General features: G+C 45.0%; 1 protein-coding gene across 1 annotated transcript in view; it reads left to right on the plus strand.

The window, feature by feature from the left end:
* Positions 1–20,209, plus strand: part of LOC147710253 (butyrophilin subfamily 1 member A1-like) — a 135,897-nt gene that overhangs the window by 57,113 nt on the left and 58,575 nt on the right. The window contains exon 2 of the mRNA XM_086919964.1: positions 19,238–19,270. Coding sequence (XP_086776090.1) covers positions 19,238–19,270 — 33 coding nt within the window. The remainder of the gene's footprint in view (positions 1–19,237; positions 19,271–20,209) is intronic.

Raw genomic sequence — 20,209 nt, forward strand, 5'->3', positions numbered from 1 at the left:
TTTGTCCCAGTGCCTTGTTGGCGGGGCTCTGTGCATTATGAGGAAAGTGCTCTGCAGACCTGCATCTCTATTACCTAGCAGGACATAATCTCTCTCTTCTCTGTAAAGTGCTATATACTTTTATACTGTATCCACCTCAAAACTGTATTATCAACATATATTGATATCTTCTGTGTAGTTTGTTTACATACTTTCACTATGTATGTTTACTCCAAATGTAACTCATGTAATTGCTGCTATGAAAACTCTGTGTAGCACTCTGATACCTTTAGGTCAAGTTCGTGCTATACAAAACTCGATAAATAAATTCATTAACATGACAAACAAATAAAACACCTACTTCCTGTGTTTCAAGAATCCTTCCAACAGGGAGCATGCACTGCAGCTGCAGGATGGACCTTTATCCTGGACCTAATTCAATACCAATAAAGGGTCAAAGCTACCTTTGCACAACACAAAGAATAAAAAACCATAGTTAGCCTTAAATAGCCGTTAGTGAGGTGATTTCCACTGTGCTCCTCTTCACATACATACATGGTATGCAGCTGCTAGAGGAAAGTCAGACGAACATCAGTTTGCCTTTGATCACTCTGTGTGAGTTGATATCTTGCTGAGCCTGCTTGGGTATGTCTGTGAAGTCTCCGAAAGAGACCTAGCGTGTCCAATCACTGGGTTCATTCATCAAGGCTGAGCATAGATACTACATGCATGATGTTAATGCATTATAATTCTTTCAGCATGGCTAAACAATGGGGTCATCGCTGGCTCTTGTGTCTCAGTGGACTATTGCCTTCACTGCACTGTAAGAGTCTGTGTTTGACCAGGTGATCTCTGGGTCAAGTCCAAGTTGGGATGTAAGAGTCCTATGCATGGTCATGGACGTGCATCCCCTACCCTGAATGCCCATAATGTACTGATATCTGGATCCCTAATGCTGATTTTTGTTGTCATAGGAAAACACGGATCATGCTTGTGCATCATGACATAATTGTGTCTGACAGTTTGTGGTTTTGTTGGTCCGAGTGGGATACCCAAAGCGCCCCCCCTGAGTGGTGAGAGGCTGCTGCTTTCACCAGGAGTTAGGCACAGCTGTGGTGGCAGCAAACCATGTAGTGATCAGTAGGAGTGAGCCTGTCCTTTTTAACCCATGTGGCTTGAGTGAAGCCTACAAGCTCCACCACTTAATGTTCCGCTGTTGTGTGCCTAACTGACTCTTGGCCTACATCAGTTTGGTGTTTAGTGCTGTGCAGCACATAAATGGTGTATCTGCGCTGGGTGTATGTGTGCCTGGGAAGGCTACAATTCAGGGATAATGCAGAGCTGTGCAGTGTGTGCATGCTGAATGAATGTGATGTATGAATGTGTCTGTGTGCCTATGAGTGGTACAGTACATGAGGGATGCAGTGCGGTGCAGTGCAAGTTGTGTGTATAAAATCCTAGGCAACAATATAACAATGAAAAGGACAAGGTTGCAAAAAGAGACATGCAATGAAACAATCTATCATCAAAAAGGGTTCATATTTATTAAACACATATAATAAAATTATCAGATCATATATTGCATAATAATCATCAATGAATACAGTACTAAGTTAAAAACATACAATAAATTATAAACAAATCAAATAACAACCATATGAATTAAAAAAAGGAGACAGTTAATATACTCGACGCGTGTTTCGGCGTTAAAAGAACGCCTTCTTCAGGAGCCACAAAGTATTCTGAAATACATAATAAGGAAAAAAAGGAAAATAATCAATATATAACATTTAGTTAAAATCTATACATTCATTAGAAAAACATATTAACTGTATTTGCTGGGTGCATGTGTGACTATGAGTGGTACAGTGCAAGGAGAATACAGGCTGTGCAGTGTGTCTACGCTGTTTACCTGCACTGGTTATATGTGTGCCTGTGAATTTATTTATTGAGTTTCATATAGCGCAAACTTGACCCAAAGGTATCAGAACGCATCACAGAGTTTGCATAGGAGCAATTGCATGAGTTACATTTGGAGTAAATATAAATATATAGTGAAAGTATGTAAACAAATTATACAGAAGACATCACTATATGTTGACGATACAGTTTTGAGGTGGATACAGAGTTAGCAATTTGGATTTGGCCTGTCAATGGTATAATACATGGAGGACCCTGGGTTCTGTTTTGGGAGATTCAGCCAAGCATGGTGATACACGAGGAGGGGAGGTAGCAAAATCCCCCCCCAGTCGGAGGTGTGTATTGCTGTATTCCTATGAGCTGGGTGGGACACCCATTGGAGAGAGGAGAGCCAGTGCACTTCAGAAGGGTACTCTGATTCAGAGAGATGTCAGAAGAAGGGGGCTGGGCACATCTCAGGAAGGGGATGGGGCTGATCAGAGAGTCATAAAGACTAAGGTTGGGGCTTTAGGCTAACCTTTTGATTAACATATCACTGTGTCTAACATCCAGGTGTGAACACTAGTCCCTCCCATAGCCTGTGTTGTGGGGCTCTAGAGTCACTCCAGATGTGACAGACTGCTTTCAAGAACAAGAGAGCACAGAGAAGTGGGCAGTTCAAAAGAAGCAGACCCCCAACATAAACCTCCAAGACTCAGACTCTAAATCACAATTGGTGTCTGGAAACCGACTATAAGGAGGGGAGCTTGAGACCTCAAAAATTGACAAGCAGCCAGACAGGTTGTTCAAAGAAGAAAAGCTCTGCAAAACATCTGCCTGTGACCAGGACTGGGGCGAAGGCCTGCTAGTCTCCCTACTGAGTGAGGTGAAATCATCCAGGGAATTCAAGACCATCTAGCCTAGAGCGCCAGTACCTGCCTGCTTGCCTAGACCAATGTGCCCTGTTAAGAAGAGGAAAGCGTTGGTGGGAGTGAGTTGTAGTGGGGAGCCCTCTGGAGTAGACTCCCTTTGCGAGGAGACAACTGTTGCACAGATCGGGTCATTGCTCATGTGAAGGATGAAGTCAGGCCACCCTGAGAAGATTACACGTCACTGGGTATGGGCTCCCAAGCAGCCTTCAGTATACTACACAAACAAACTGCCAATGCTGCTAGTATTATTCAAAATTCTCTATATATTTACCACATACGAATTAAACACTATGGGGCAAAGTATACTTTTGAAGAATCAATCCTTTTGATTTTATTTTTCTTTTAAGTTTTCATATTTTCATATATTTTAGCGGATTTTTTCACTTTTTCAAAAAACAAAACATTTAAAAAAAACATAATATCGACACACACATACACATTATATACAATTTTTACCGAACCATAGAGTACAATTTGTGAAATGAATCAATACAATGTAGGTTTATTTTGTTTTTCTTATGGTTCAAAACTAATATTATTAGCTTTGAACCATAAGAAAAACAAAATAAACCTACATTGTATTGATTCATTTCACAAATTGTACTCAATGGTTCGGTAAAAATTGAATATAATGTGTACATATAAAGAATATGTTTGCTACTAGAATGTTAGAGTGTGAATGTGTGTGGAGTGTGATAGATAAAGATCTTTGAGATAGTGTGTATGAATGGTAGAAGGGGTATAATAGTGACTAAGTACATGTATGTAGATATTATGCTTGTTTAAAATGTTTTGTTTTTTGAAAATGTGAGAAAATCCGCTAAAATATACGAAAATATGAAAACTTAAAATAAAAATAAAATCAAAAGGATTGATTCTTCAAAAGTATACTTTGCCCCATAGTATTTAATTTGTATGTGGTAAATATATAGAGAATTTTTATTAATACTAGCAGCATTGGCAGTTTGTTTGTGTAGTATACCCTGAGAAGATTGGCATACTGTGAGAGCCATAGCCCTTGAGCTGTGGTGAGCCCTGAAACCGTATGTCAGGAAGGGCCACAGCTGATCACTTTGCCGTACTCAACCGCCGTAGCCCAAGTATAGGGAGGATACGGTGACCCCATTTGCTGGGGGATGGGTCACCGGGAGCCACAAGAAGTGCGACCTGATTGGCAACCCCTGCTGGGGAAGTGAGACCACCAGGTTAGCACCTGTGCATCATCATCAAGGCGATGCAACCGCTTCAGCATTGTCGCATCACTCCCCCTGGCCATGGGATGGATCAGACAACTATCTTGCAAGGATAAGCTGCAAAGAACTTCTGGTCGCTCTGGTGATGCAACCCCATGTGAGCAACTCTGCGACCACTGAGTGCAGACTGCCGGGGCCACGTGCAGAAAACTCTCTTGATTCAGCTGCTGCTGCTCTAAGTGCCAGCATATTGGCCTTGCTCAGGAACTTCAGATGTTCAAATGCTGCAGATTTCGGACCAGTCAGCCCTGGGAACGTGCTTGCTGCAGAACTGGAGCACTGACTTTAAAATAGAGCCAGAGTAAACTCCTGAGTCTCGGACTATTAGTAGGGCTTTCACTGAATTTTGCATATAGTGCATGGGGAATAACCAGTATCCCAAACAGGTAGTGAATCCTTGGGGACCACCTAAAAAATCAGGGGGATTGTGTAGTTGGTTGTGCATGCTCTATACTTCCTTTGTGTTGTTAGCAGTAGAAATAAATAAAGGCATTGGTATAGCCAATAGGTCTTGCCTTACGGACCTTTTAATAATTTAGCAATTGCACATAAATAATGAAATGAAAAAGCAGCATTTTACCATAACACAGTTAGGCAGAGGGAACCAGGAAAATACACCACACACTGCACGCCGCTACAGCCTACAGAGTTGTATATTTTGTAAACTGATTCCGGCAAGCGTGGCATACAGAAAGGGGCGTAGCCGCCTTTAAAGTTAAAGCATAGCACAAAAAAACAAGGGGCATATTAGCAAGAACCTCGTTAAAATTATCACTGTTTTAGCAGCAGGAAACTGCCGCTAAAACGGTGATAATGGGCTTGCGTTATAGAATTCCAATAGAAGCCCAGGCAAAATGTCCTGTACATCTAACCTGGGCTTCTATTGGAATTCTGTAACGCATATTAGCAAGCCCATTATTGCCGTTTTAGCAGCAGTTTCCTGCCGCTAAAACGGTCATAATTTTAACAAGGTTCTTGCTAATATGCTCCCAAATGTGTTAAAAGAAATACAGTGAGCCGCTATTAAGAAACTTATCTTTTTCCTCGGACTATTAAAGTGCAGCAAAACTGCATTTGAAGCTCAAAGACTTGCGCCCACCAGTGTCGACTTTAGATAAAAAGTTCCCATTGATTGGGTGGAATTCAGGTTTTATTCTTGTCCATCGATTCCCCCAGTGACCTTCTGGAGGCATCAAAGCCCCTGCGCGAACCTAGCCTGACCCCTACTTCCCGCGCATTATTATTATATTGTGAGACGGGGCTACTACCAGTCCAGGCCATTGTCTTGCTCTGTAGACATATAATAACGTATTCTGGGACTGCGTCTGCTGTGAACACTTCATGCACTCCTCGCTGCCTCAAACTGCTCCCCGTGCCTGTGCTGAATGTCTTTGTTTCCCTCCCTGCTGAGGACTGCTCAAGTAAACAACTTTAATCAAATGTTGCGTGACTCACTGAAAACCGCATCCTTCACGCTTAAATCCAGAGTTGCAGGATGGCTCCCTGTTAAGCGCGCCTTTGAAACAATATGTCTTGGAAAGAAAAAAAGGCCCTTCTCAGCATGGTTTCATTTATCCCGAATGGCCCTCATTATGGATGTGCAATGTGGCTTAACCTGTGCAATGCTTAGCTACCCAGGATGCTGCTATAATGAGGCCAGGAGCAGACACTTCTCTAGGAAAGTTATTTAAGCGCACGCTGAAGATTTTCTTCAGAATCCCCCTCTTTCAAACATGAATTTTACCAACTTTTATCTCCCCTAGAGAAAAAATAATAACCACGCTGGAGAGATGCTGTTTACCAGGGCACAAGTCCTAAAAAAACAAGTGGGGGGACGCCGTCACCGGAAGTGACGTCACGACAGGAAGTGATGTCACGAAAGGTGGCTTGCACCATCGGGCTCGTTGCCTCCCCTCGCTTATCCCTTAGATGTGATTGCATCTGAGAAGTCAGCGCGTGAGCAGTGTGCTGTGAGCTCCGATTTCGTCCCAGAGAGGCCAAAGAGTGAAGTCCAGCTGTTTGGCAGGGGGGGACGACAGCCACCCGGTAAAATAAGTGGGGGGACGCCGTCCACCCGCGTGGTACCCTGACTCGAGCCCTGCTGTTTGCACAAATAACACTGTGCATAATGCAAAGTGCACATGCCAGCTCGGGATAATATTCGGGAGTGGTGCAGGGGAGGAGGCACTGCAGCTGCTGCCCTGCGTGCCACTGCTCACTTCAGCAGGCAAAACGTAGTGGGAGTGAACCTTTTAGAAGAGGTGGGACATGCACCCACCTTTAGCCATTTGCAGGCTTTGATTCGAAAAAGATGCATGCAAAAGCCAACCCAATGCGTGGGAGGCGTCAGACCCACAGAGTAAACACAAGAAGCCTCGGAGAGCAGCGCATGCGTGCTGCTAGGCTTGACCTAATAAAAATTAGTGTTTGCCTGGAAAATTATTTATTACTGTGGCTGCATGAATTTTGAGCCCTGTATGTGCCCTCTCCCCCAGAGGGAGCCTTGTACTGCTCGAACAAAGCTATTCCTGAGAATCAAGTGCTGAAGGGGTTCTTGGCCCAATTGCTCAGTATCCATAGTATTAGGGGCCCTGGGACATCAGGAGTAAAAAGCATCTACTGCCATTGCCTGGTTTAGTAACCCCTATGTGCCTTTGCCCCTCTGAAAGGGATTCTGAGTGTCCACATAGCTTTCTATTCTCATGAGGATGAAAAGCTGAGCTTGATAAAAATAAGTGCCACTGAGTTGTCTAATATAGCCTTATAGCCCACCGTAGCTGGGCTATACTGGCTATTAAAGGCCCGATCCAGTGTTAAAAGCCTGAGCCGAAGACAAGGCCCTTTACCCAGGGAGTGGGCCTTTAATGGACGGTATAGCCCAGCTATGGCACGCTATAAGGGCATTAGAACATTCCACACCATGAGGGCAGAATGTTCTAATTAAAGATCACAAAGGTATCGGAGCTCAAGGGGTTGAAATCTCTCTTGGCCTCCAAAGCGTTTCTTCACAGCTGTTGCTATGAATGTCCCACAGATAACAGCACATGCAGGGCCACAGCTGTTATCTGCAGAACATTCACAGCAAGAGCTGTGAAAGGGGGCCACAGTCAGGCCCTGGTTCTTCCCGGTTTGGCTGAACTGCTTTTCGTAGTTCACTCAATCCAGGAAGACCCATGATCTTAGCAGCATTACTCCTGCCTCCCCTTGAGGCTCCAGTGACTCTGAGCTAGGGAGGATGTAGGGGGAAGGCTCTGGTGTGCCCCTCAGCACAGCTTCTGTCTTTCACTTTCCCCTGCCCACTCAATGTATTGTGGAAAGACAGGGAAAGAGAAAAGCAGAGGCTGTTTATTAGGGCATTGAAATGTTGAGAACTCCGGGTTTCTACCAGCCATTATAAGCCCAGAGCAAATTTATTGTCTTTACTGGAGCTCTCAACATTCCAGTGTTCTAATATAGTCTTAGAGCCGACCTAGCGAGCTCTACCGGCCATTAAAGTGCCCGCTCCTGTGTTAAAGGCCTGAGCCGAAGGCCGGTAGAGCCCACTAGGAGGGCTCTAAGGCTATAAGAACATTCCGCCCCTGAAGGGCAGAATGTTCGAATTACTAAAAACAAAAGCCTCTTTGAACTCCAGTGAGTTTAAATCCCCTCAGGCTGCGAGAGGCCTTTGTTCACAATAGCAGCTGTGAACAAAAACAACATTGGAATGTTGCTCTGCTAGCTTCTGCCGGCCCTGAGAAACCCGAAGCACTCTATTGTAGTTAATGGAGTGCCCCACATTCCAATGTTCTAATAAACATGTTATTTTGCTTCAAGACATTAATGGGTGACTGTGTGCTTTACTAACACATGTAAGTGTTGTTAATGTTTATGGCCAAATATTCAAAATCTTTTTGCACTTGCGGTTTGCAAAAACTCTGAATTTAAGACCAAACAAGTGTGTTATGATATAAAAAAACGTAATTTATAAGTCTATAAACTGTTTCCACCTTATGAAGTGCCCTTTGAATCCCAAAGGACAGGGAGATGATGTGGTGAAAAAGAACACTGGTGTGAGTAAAATCCCTGAATCTCAGCTATTTGACATTAGATAGGTCGCATTCCAGCCCATTAGTTCTTCCCACTATGTTATTCTAGACATAGATGAGCTATGTGTAAATCAGCCTTGATCCTACTCCCAGTCTCTGAATCAATTAAAGATTCCAGTCCATCAAAAACTGCCAAGTCTGACTGCGGTTGGCCAACTCTGTCTAGGTTGGCAGCTTGAGTGTTTGCCAGTGGTTGACATTAATTCATACATTCCTACAGTTGGACCTGACATCCTAGGTGTGGTTTATTCCCCCAACATTTTGCCTTCATTCCTACTCTTTTTGCAGGCCTTAGAACTCTGCACACTTTACAACTGCTATCCAGAGACAACATGCTTGTGCTCTCCCTCCCTAAAGCATAATAGCACTGGCTTACCTCCAAATTAGAAAATTTAATTTACTTGTAAGTCCCTAGTAGAATGGTTCTGCATGTCCTTAGAGCCTATAAATTAAAATCTTCTAGTAGGCCCTGGAGTACTCATGGTTTCACCCACTTAACCCCTTCCATGCTCATGACAAGGTCAGCTCGTCATGCGCTGTGCGTTTGACGAGTTGACCTTGTCATGAACAATGGGGATCATGCATATCCAGCACAGGAGGGGAAAACCCCCTAGCAGCCAAGGTGTTAAGTAGCCTTTAAACCATGTCTGAGGCCTGCTTTGTAGTCTGTGAGGGCTGTTTGAAACTGCCATTTTGACCTGGCAAAATAAACCTTTTGCCAGGCCTAGCCCTTCCTTAATGCCTAAGAGGGGAGTGGTAAAGAGGCATCAGAGGGGAATGCCAGGACTCTGCTTCAGAGGGGACTGGTATAGGAATCCAAGGACTAGGCATCAGAGGGAAGTGGTATAGGAACCCAGGACTCTGCACCAGAGGGGACTGGTATAGGAATCTTCAGGCTTAGCATCAGAGGGGAGAGCGGTTCTAAGACCTGTCAGACCTAGGGTGGTCTTCCCCTACATTTTTTCCCTTTTTGCCTCGTTATTGTTCGCCATTTTTGTTGGACATAGGACTCTGGGCGCCTTACCGCTGCTAAACAGTGCTGAGGTGCAGGTGTTCTCTCATAAAAACATGGTTGCCACATGACCCTGCTACTATGGTGAGGCCACTGTCCGGTCTGTGCACGAGTAGTTGGAATAAGGCTGGGACTTAATGCTACTGTAACCTTGCCCGTCCCTCCTCTTGTCACCAGAGACAGGCACCACAAGTCCCTAGACTCTCCCAGAACCTTCCAACTCCCCCTCCAGCTTGCCGCCAGAACTGGCCGCCTTTTTGGGAGGGTCACCTGACTTAGGGGTATAAAAGACAGGGAGTAAAGCCCATCTGACAGTTACACTAATGGACCTGGGGACTCTCCGCTGGAGTGAAGGGTGCTGAGCTAGGGGGATAGCTACACTTCTGAGGCTGACTGCTTCTAGGAACTGCTGCCCCAAGTTAGCTCAGTGACCCTGCCTGCCTGTTGACCTTGCCCTGTGGAGGAGAACCACGGTCACCATTTCCAGTGTGTCTCCACAATAACTTTTTCTCCTGCGACTGGCCCCCTGCCTACTTACTGCAAAGATATCTAAGGACTACCACTATCTGTTCTTCTGTAACCTGGCCTGTCAAGCGCTGAGTGGAAAAAGCGGTGTGAGCCTGAAAGTACCGCTGCTGCCTGGGGACCCCTGAGGTACTGTAGAGCTCTGGGAGCTGAATGTGCTGTAGGCTGAACGTGCAGTGGTCTGACCGCGCTGGGAGCTGAAAGCGCTGTGAGCTAAGAGCGCTACTGCGAGCCAAGATCACCGCCGCGGCCCCTGCGCTGTGATAGAAGAAGCGCTGTGCACCAGCTCACCAATGCGGCCCCTGCACTGAGAGAGGCAAAGCACTAGGCGTGGGGACTCACTGCCGCTGGCCAGGAAACCTCCTAAGAGCGCTGAGCAAGAAGAGGGCTATTGTGGCCCAAATCACTGCTGTGGCCCCTGAGTCAGAGTGAGGGCCACCGCGTTCGCCGTCGAGGCCAGAAGGCGCAAAGGAACACCCGTTCCGGCCAGAGAGTGCCGCGCTGGAATTGCGCATGGTAAGGGGAGCGTCGCCTGGCAACCGGGACTCTGCCATTTTTGTTGGACATAGGACTCTAGGCACCTTACCGCTGCTAAACAGTGCTGAGGTGCAGGTGTTCTTTCCTAAAAACATGGCTGCCACAGGCCCCTGCTACTGCGGTGAGGCCACTGTCCTGTCTGTGCACTAGTAGTTGGAATAAGGCTGGGACTTAATGCTACTGTAACCTCGACCGTCCCGCCTCTTGTCACCGTCTTCGTCCGCACCCCCGGGAAGCTGCGCCCTGATTGGTTCCTGGACAAGGAACCATCCTGGAGATCCAGGACTTGCCCCAGGCACTCGCTAGAGGTGCTCCGAGGAGTGCGGGAGCCCCTGAATTCCTCAGACCGGTTTACCAAATTTTGACCACCAATCTTACTGTGTACTGAAGGTATTCCCTTGCACCTGGTTAGATCATTTTCTCTTGACCTTCTCGCTTAACAATTTGATCATAACCAAACCCTCTGTTAAAAAGAGTCCGATGACACAGTCGTGGAACCATATTAATTTCAGTGCTTTCTGTAACTTGTTGAAATCCTCTACACTCACACATCAGTCCTCTATTAATCTAATAAAAGAAAACATTAGATCCTGGCTGTCAGCTGTCAGTAACACCTTTGCCCCCCTGAGGAAAGTTAAAATGGCCAAGTGTCACGATGCCCAGAGGTGGTTCTCTGATGATTTGAAAACTCAAAATTGGCTCTATGTCGAACTGAATGCACCTGGAGATGTAATTACAGCACTGATAAAAAAGATATCTTTCAAATTCAGCTTAAGCAACATAAAAAATCCATTCTACAAACTCAAAGCCCATTTTTCGAACAAGATTCTCAATTCTATAAATAAATCTAAAGATATATTTGGGATTGTGAATGAGCAGTCCAACCCCGACAGAATCACTACTAAACTACCCCCCATCCAAGCGTTGTGTGATTTCCTGAATACCTTCTTCATCAATTAAAATCAGTTCCATCACATCTAGCATTCCGGATGATCCACCCTCTGATAATCAGAATGTGACACCGAGGAATACTCACTTGTTACATCAGTTTCCAGTTATTAGTAAAGAATCCATTCCTGACCTTTTAACCAAAGTAAAATCAGACTCTCCAGCTGACAGTTGCCCCACATATTTTTGGGGAAATCCTCCTTGCATGTCCAGAGCCGGCTATAACCCTCCTAAATTGCTCACTTAATCAGGGTTTGGTCCCAGATTCGTCAAGGAAGCTGTGATAGGCCTACTGATTAGGACAACTGGTGCAGATCTTTCAGTTCCCTCGAACTACTGCCCCATGTAATTATTTCCTTAGCTGGAAAAAGTGCTAGGAGCCCATGTGGCTAACTGCCTTTGCTCCTTCATAGAACAATCCCACTTCTTACATCCACGCCAAGTAGGCTTTTGCCTCTCCCACTCTACTGAGAGGGTAATCTTGAGTGTACTGGATGAAATAAAGAGGGAGACTGATAAAGGCACCACCCAGGCATTAGTGCTCCTCGATCTCTCGGTGGCCTTTGACACGGTCGACCATAACATTTTAGTGGACCGTGTCAGGGACACAGGGGTGTACTGAGAAGCCCTCCAATGGCTGACATTATTTTTAGACGATCGCTCACAATCTGTCAGTTTTTCCCAATACGGCTCCAAGAGTTAAACTAACTTTTGAGGTCCCGCAAGGTTCCTCCCTGTTTCCACACCTGTTCAATCTGTATCTCCTTCCCCTCATTTAGTCCTTGGTGGAAGGCAAGGTGCCTATCTTCAACTATGCAGATGATCTGCAACTGATCTTCACAATTGATAATACTCCTGCCTACATTTTTAACTTTCAGACCACTTCTGCAATTGGATGAATAAAAATCACTTAATATTAAATCCTGATCCTAACCGGTGGCTCTCAAAACCCTTCTAGTAACCCAACACTGCACATTCAAGGTCGGATGCCTGATATTCAAATCACTTCATGGCACATGCCCGGAATTTATCTCCAATCTTATTCAGAGGTATGTCCCTGTCCGGGCCCTCCGGTCCTCCCAACAGTATCTGTTAGCCATTCCCTCTTTCAGGTGGAAAAGAACTGGTGGATCCCACTTTGCGGTATTGGCCCCCTCTTTTTGGAACACAAACCCTCTCAACATTATATCTTCATGCTACTCTTATTTAAAGAGGCAATTAAAAACCTGGCTGTTCTCTCAGGCCTACAAATGAACGATCTTATGAGTGCCATGAAACCGTATGGTGTACATGCGTTATACAAATTCTTTTAACATAACATAACATTAACTGGTATAGGAATCCAAGGACTCAGCATCAGAGGGGAGTCGTATAGGAATCCCAGGAATCGGCATCAGAGGGTACTGGTGTAGGAATCCCAGGACTCCCCATCAGAGGGGAGCGGTAAGGATCCTCATCGGAGGGGACTGGTATAGGAATCAAAGGACTCCGCATCAGAGGGGAGTGATATAGGAATCCCAGGACTCAGCCTCAGAGGGGGGATCAGTATAGGAATCACAGGACTCAGTGTCAGAGGGGCGTGGTGCGTTCCCCCAGCACCAAATGTGCTCCGCGTGGCAAAATGAGGGATTCCTTGCAATTGGGAATTTATACCTCAACTAGCGGCCCGTCCCGACGTTGTCCGGGTAAAAAAAGGCTAGGCAGCAATTGTTTTAGTATCATTGTACATTCGTCCCACATGATAAGAGAAACATTTTGAAGCAGTGTCCCCAAAGGTCAGTTTTTGCGAATAGAGCATATTGAATCCCTTTCAAGGGAAACTGTTAGAGGCAGTTCAAAGGTAGAATGTGCTCTTTTCCCAGCTGTTAGCAAAGTGGCAGCTATTCCAGATGAAGCAACAGCTAGAGCCAAATTCCCAGAAGATCGAACTTTGGCAAGTATGAGGTTGATTAGGTAAGTCTTTCCTGTGCCACTGGGGGCGTCTATGAACAATAGTTTGCCTTGCTTCTTTTCAACACTATCAACTATGGTGTTGTAGGCGAGTTGTTGATCGGGAACTAAGTTAGGCAAGTGTTGAGCAAGGTAGTTATTTAGCTGTGGAATATTGTGTGCGGTAGCGATATTGTGGTATCCAGTTAGGTTAGTTCGGACCGCTGGCGGCAGGCTGAAATCTTGTAAGGACTTCTCGCTTAATAGATACAGTGAGTCTTCAATTTCTATAAGTCCTTGGTTTATGATTTCATTGTTGATAGCAGCCCGTGCCAACGTTGTCCGGGTATGAATTGTTGCCGGCCAGTAGTATATTGTTTTGTAGGATTTCGTTTTGATAGCATTTCTTATCTGTGACAGGCCTGTGAAACGCTCCGATTCACAGTGCACTGCTGATGCACTTATGAGTGCGCGTTCAGTAGTGTGTGAACTCGAGTTTCCCTACTTTATATTTCTTTGTAATATTATATAATAGCGCAAACTCGACAACATGGCATGAGCACAATTTACATTACAGAAGAACACATTCATTTGTGGTAGGCACGGGGAGACAAAGCGATTTGCCTGGAATCACAGGATGTTGAGCTGATGCCGAGATTCGAACGTAGCTCCCCAGCTCTAAAGTTCGCAATTCTAGAACTTGTGGCGGGAGGTGTGTCTAAAAATGTATGTTGGTGCTGGCCATCAATGAGAGAGACCTGTGCATTTTTCAAATGGGTGGTGAAAAAATATGAGTATGTTGCTGGAGATGTGGGCCGCCGTGCCACCAATGTACTTACCGGGGGAGGGTAAACACCGATTATTCCGCAACTTTCTTTCCGCATACCATCACTCCGCATACTTTCATTACGAAAGTACCATGACTCCGCAATGCCATTATAACGCATGGCATTACATTTTATATGCTTTTACTACGCATACATTTACAACAAAATTCGTTGTAAATCCATGTATGGTAAAAGCATGTTTTTTTAAAATGTTTGGATAAGGTAAGTATGGGTATAGGGGTATATGTTTTGGGGTACTGAGGTATATGTTTTGGGGTGTTTGGGTATTTTAAGGGTTCAGATATAGTTTTGGGTTATGGGGTACAGGGGTAGTTTTAGGGTTTAGGGATAGGTATGGGTTTTGGGGTACAGGGGTATTTTTAGGGTTCAGGGCTAGGTTTAGGTTTTGGGGTATAGGGGTATTTTTAGGGTTCAGAGGTAGGTTTGGGCTTTGGGGTACAGGGATATTTTAAGGGTTCAGGGCTAGGTTTTGGGGTACAGGGGTATTTTTAGGGTTCAGGGCTAGGTTTGGGTTTTGGGGTACAGGGGTATTTTAAGGGTTCAGATATAGTTTTGGGGTATAGGGGTATTTTAGGGTTCAGGGGTAGGTTTGGGGTTTGGGGTACAGGGGTATTTTAAGGGTTCAGATATAGTTTTGGGGTATAGAGGTATTTTTAGGGTTCAGGGGTAGGTTTTGGTTTTGGGGTACAGGGGTATTTTAAGGGTTCATGGGTAGGTTTGGGTTTTGGGGTACAGGGGCATTTTAAGGGTTCAGGGCTAGGTTTGGGTTTTGGGGTACAGGGGTATTTTTAGGGTTCAGGGCTAGGTTTGGGGTACAGAGGTATTTTAGGGTTCAGGGGTAGGTTTGGGTTTTGGGGTACAAGGGTATTTTTAGGATTCAGGGCTAGGTTTGGGTTTTGGGGTACAGGGGTATTTTTAGGGTTCAGGGCTAGGTTTGGGTTTTTGGGTACAGGGGTATTTTAAGGGTTCAGGGCTAGGTTTGGGTTTTGGGGTACAGAGGTATTTTAGGGTTCAGGGGTAGGTTTGGGTTTTGGGGTACAGGGGTATTTTTAGGGTTCAGGGCTAGGTTTGGGTTTTGGGGTACAGGGGTATTTTAAGTGTTCAGGGCTAGGTTTGGGTTTTGGGGTACAGGGGTATTTTAGGGTTATGGGGTATTTTTGGGTTCAGGGGTAGGTTTGGGTTTTGGGGTACAGTGGTATTTTTAGGGTTCAGGGCTAGGTTTGGTTTTTGGGGTACATGGGTATTTTTAGGGTTCAGGGGTAGGTTTGGGTTTTGAGGTACAGGGGTATTTATAGGGTTCAGGGCTGGTTTTGGGGCATAGGGGTATTTTTAGGGTTTAGGGCTAGGTTTGGGTTTTGGGGTACAGGGGTATTTTTAGGGTTCAGGGGTAAGTTTGGGTTTTGGGGTACAGGGGTATTTATAGGGTTCAGGGCTGGTTTTGGGGTATAGGGGTATTTTTAGGGTTCAGGGCTAGGTTTGGGTTTTGGGGTACAGGGGTATTTTTAGGGTTCAGGGGTAGGTTTGGGTTTTGGGGTACAGTGGTATTTTTAGGGTTCAGGGCTAGGTTTGAGTTTTGGGGTACAGAGGTATTTTAGGGTTCAGGGCTAGGTTTGAGTTTTGGGGTACAGAGGTATTTTAGGGTTCAGGGGTAGGTTTGGGATTTGGGGTACAGGGGCATTTTTAGGGTTCAGGGCTAGGTTTGGGTTTTGGGGTACAGGGGTATTTTTAGGGTTCAGGGGTAGGTTTGGGTTTTGGGGTACAGGGGTATTTTAAGGGCTCAGGGCTAGGTTTGTGTTTTGGGGTACAGGGGTATTTTAGGGTTCAGGGGTAGGTTTGGGTTTTGGGGTACAGTAGTATTTTTAGGGTTCAGGGCTAGGTTTGGGTTTTGGGGTACAGGGGTATTTTTAGGGTTCAGGGGTAGGTTTAGGTTTTGAGGTACAAGGGTATTTATAGGGTTCAGGGCTAGGTTTGGGTTTTGGGGTATAGGGGTATTTCTAGGGTTTAGGGATAGGTTTGGGTTTTGGGGTACAGTGTGTATTTATAGGGTTAAGATGGGTTAGTGTTTAAGGGTGTTGGGGTATTTTAAGAGTAAGGGTGGGTTATGATCATGGGGTGCAGGGGTATTTAAAGGGAGCAGGGTGGGATTAGCACACAATATGAGGCATGGCCAACACGCCGCCAGTGTTTGTCACGTCCCCAGCACATGTCCCTCCAGCACACGCCCACAGCACAACGCAGACACGCCCACAAGGGACTACTTTGCTGGCACGGTTCTTTTACCTTTTAAATGTTTATGGTGGGCGTCTGTATAGCCTATGTCCTTCTGCAGCATCTGCCCTTTCCAACGCTGTATTGGGTGTTGTGATTGGCGCTGTGGTTCCCGAGTTTACCTTGCCTAAAGGTGCAAGTTCTCTCTTTATAATAGTAGTATAGATTATGCACTTGATATTGCAAGTGTTTCTTATTTTTACACATATTAATGCATTGACTATTTCCAAATGTAGCAATTTATACTTGGGGTGTGTCTACAAACAGCTATGATATGTATTGATCAATTTCTAGTCTTATTTCTCAAAGAAATTTACTTTCAATTGTGGAGTCCTGCTACGACACATGCATTTATAGTTCAGGGCATTCTTGGTCTTCTCTGATTTAAAGCCGTCTGAAACTGAACTCAGACAAAACAGAAGTCCTCATCTTAGGTAAATCCCCCTCTGCATGGGACGACTCCTGGTGGCCGGAAGCCCTCGGAAATGCACCCAACCCGACAGACCACGCACGGAACCTTGGCGTCATCCTGGATTCTTCACTCTCAATGAACAGACAAGTCAGCGCCGTATCCTCTTCCTGCTTTAACATTCTTCGCATGCTCAGAAAAACATTTCGCTGGATCCCTTCCGAAACAAGGAAAACAGTCACCCACGCTCTAGTCACGAGCCGACTGGACTACGGAAACACCCTCTACGCAGTTACCACCGCTAAACTCCAGAAGAAACTACAACGAATCCAAAACGCCTCAGCCAGGCTCATATTAGACATCCCACGCAACGAACACATCTCTGGTCACCTTAAAGACCTCCACTGGCTACCCGTCAATAAGAGGATCACTTTCCGACTGCTTACCCACGCACACAAATCACTCTACGACATCGGACCAGATTGCCTCAACTCTCGACTATCCTTCTACACCCCCTCCCGCCAACTTCGCTCTTCCAGCCAAGCCTTCGCCACTGTACCTCGCATCAACAAGACCACCATGGGAGGCAGATCCTTCTCATACCTGGCTGCCAAAACATGGAACTCACTCCCCGCTTACCTTCGCCTCACCCAGAATCACCTAGCGTTCAGAAAGCAGCTTAAAACGTGGATATTTGACAAATAATCCACCTCCCCTTCCTAAGCGCCTTGAAACCCTCTGGGTATGTAGTGCGCTATATAAATGTTATGACTTGACTTGACTTGACTACTACAAGTCTACAGGCACCTATAAGGAAATGTAGCTACTCCCTCTTCCCTAAGCATGTTTCAAGGAGATAGCCATATTAGGATTATCAATGTTAGCAAAGTGGTGATTACTCAGCTCACAGTGGTACTAATATACAGATGTCCAACAAAGGTCCAGGAGGACCGAATCCTTGCCAGATCTTCAGGATATCCACAGAGGCAGGATTACATACAGTGATATTTACTAGAACTCATGTACCTATATAATGATTATCCTGAAAGTCTCTCTTTGTTCCTGCCCTCTTAGACTGACATTGGACACCCTCTGATAACATGCTTGTCGAAGTCTGTCCTACTTTGGTTTCCTTACAGTAAATAGTTCTTCCTCTGTATTGCCACCGCCCCATGTTTTTACACCTGGGCATTTTAATTCCTAGCACCAGGAGACCAGTCCTCTGGTCTTGGACACAACTGGAAGGCTTTTAGTCAGTAAAGGACAATGGTTGCGCAACCTAAGGTGAACACACTGATATTGACTTGGCCTATGGGGCGGTGCACCTGGGTGAGTGGAGAGCCCTAGAACCACTCGAAGTTTGGTAGTAAACTACCAAATTACATGAAAAACAAGTATATCCAATGCACTCAATAGTAAACAATGTTCACTGTGTTGCATCAGTAGGTCGCTCTGCTGGTGATACTTCCGACCCAGCCGGGCCCGTGACCGTGGATAAAATAATATCAATAAAGCTGCTAACGACCCTTGTGTGTGTTAATGAATGAACTTCAATCGGTATTCATCTGTCAAAGTATTCGGGCGTAAAAGATCTTAAAATCTCTCAGGGTGAAACACTATTGTACGACCCACTTCTGTGTTTAAAAGCCCGAATCCGCTGTGTATGTTCAGCGCCGCCGCGTATTATTCACGGTAGTACTACCGAGAAATAATGCGCGGCGGCGCTGAACGTACACAGCGGATTCGGGCTTTTAAACACAGTAGTGGGTCGTACCCAACCCGGAGCTGCAAAAGAATCGTGTTTTACCCCGAGAGATTTTATGATCTTTTACGCCCGAATACTTTGACAGATGAATACCGATTGAAGTTCATTCATTTACCTAGACCAAAGGAATATTCACAAACACAAGGGTCGTCAGCAGCTTTATTGATATTATTTTATCCACGGTCACGGGCCCGGCGGGGTCGGAAGTATCACCAGCAGAGCGACCTACTGATGCAACACAGCCACTTATAGCCCTGAGGATTCGCAATAGCGATGAAACACGTGTCGGCTGGCTGTTTTACTAAATAAAGGACTCCACCGGACTACTCAGCCACTGGAGATTCCTACATCCCTCTGTCGCTTTGTACATTATTTTTTTGATTGAATGTCATTGAACATTGTTTACTATTGAGTGCATTGGGTATACTTGTTTTTCAGTCCTCTGGTCTTGGCAGCGCTATATAGGTACTCCAACTGCAGTAATAGTTCCTTGTGTTCTTGTGTAAGTGTGCACCTCCTCTGCTGCATTCATGCTTTTTTCCAATTGACCCACTCATAGACATGTGAGTTTGGTGTGTGTGCTTGGGTGCTTTGTCCTTAGTACCGCATGAGAAAATCAATGTTATAACAATTGAAAGCACAAAAAAACCATTGTAAGTGAACATTCTAACAGAGTATGATATTCATGTAACTATCTCAATTAGCTAAGAATAAATAATTGTTTTCTCATCACATTGCATGTACTGCCAATGTTTTTGATTCTCATGAAAAAGTTACAATGAAATGTATTATGCACAAAACTTTGGAACTCTGGCAGTCATATTAAAGTTTTGTTTTTCTAATTCCAGGTTAAATCCTTACAACATAGAGCCGGCCATGGGGTAAGTGGAAGGACAAAGGGCAACGCATGTGAGATTGGAGGGCATGAGAGGGGGCTGGACAGCAGGTGAGAGGACAAAGGGGCGACATTCATAGGAAGAGCATACAGTGGAGGGGCTTACAGTGGAGTCACATCCATTTGAATAGTGTAGATTGAAGTACAATGGAGTGCTGTAAAGTGGGGAAGTTTGAAGTTGCATACAGTGTAATAGCGTAGAGTGGAGTGAAGTACATTGGAGTGGTAGTGTAGAATAGCATGGAGTGTAAAAGTGTGTAGTAGATTGGCATTGACTGGAGTAGCGTACAGTAAAGAGGGGTGGAGTGCAATATCATATAGTGGAGTGGTGTCCAATTGACTAGCAACATAATGGAGAGGCATGGAGTGGAGTACACTGGAGTGGCATAGAGTGGAGTAGTGTTTAGTGGAGTGGCATACAGTGGAATAGCTTAGAGTAGAAGGGCATACAGTGGAGTGGCGTAGAGTGGAAACGATTTTAGAGAAGTTGTATACAGTGAAGTAGTGTAGACTGGAGTTGCCTACACTGGAGTGCGGTACAGTGGAGTGGCTTACAGTGAAGTTACATCCAATGGAATAGTATAGAATAGGGTGGCCTAAAGTAGAGTGGCATACACTGGAGTGAAATAGAGTAAGGTGGCATACAGTGTAATGGTTTACAGTGAAAAAGCATACACTCAAGTGCTGTACAGTGGATTGATATACAGAGGAATAGCATACAGTGGAAAGGCATAGACTGGAATGGTAAACCGACATAATATTGATTCCAAAATATCGATTGGACAAAATATCGAGTAAAAAATATAGACTGGACAAAATATAGACTGGACAAAATATAGACAACAAAAATATTGAGTAATATCGACTAGAATAGCCAAAATATCGAATCAAAAATATAGACTAGACATAATATAGACTAGATAAA

The sequence above is a fragment of the Lissotriton vulgaris genome, chromosome 5, assembly GCF_964263255.1.
Source record: "Lissotriton vulgaris chromosome 5, aLisVul1.2, whole genome shotgun sequence".
NCBI classification, from domain to species: domain Eukaryota; kingdom Metazoa; phylum Chordata; class Amphibia; order Caudata; family Salamandridae; genus Lissotriton; species Lissotriton vulgaris.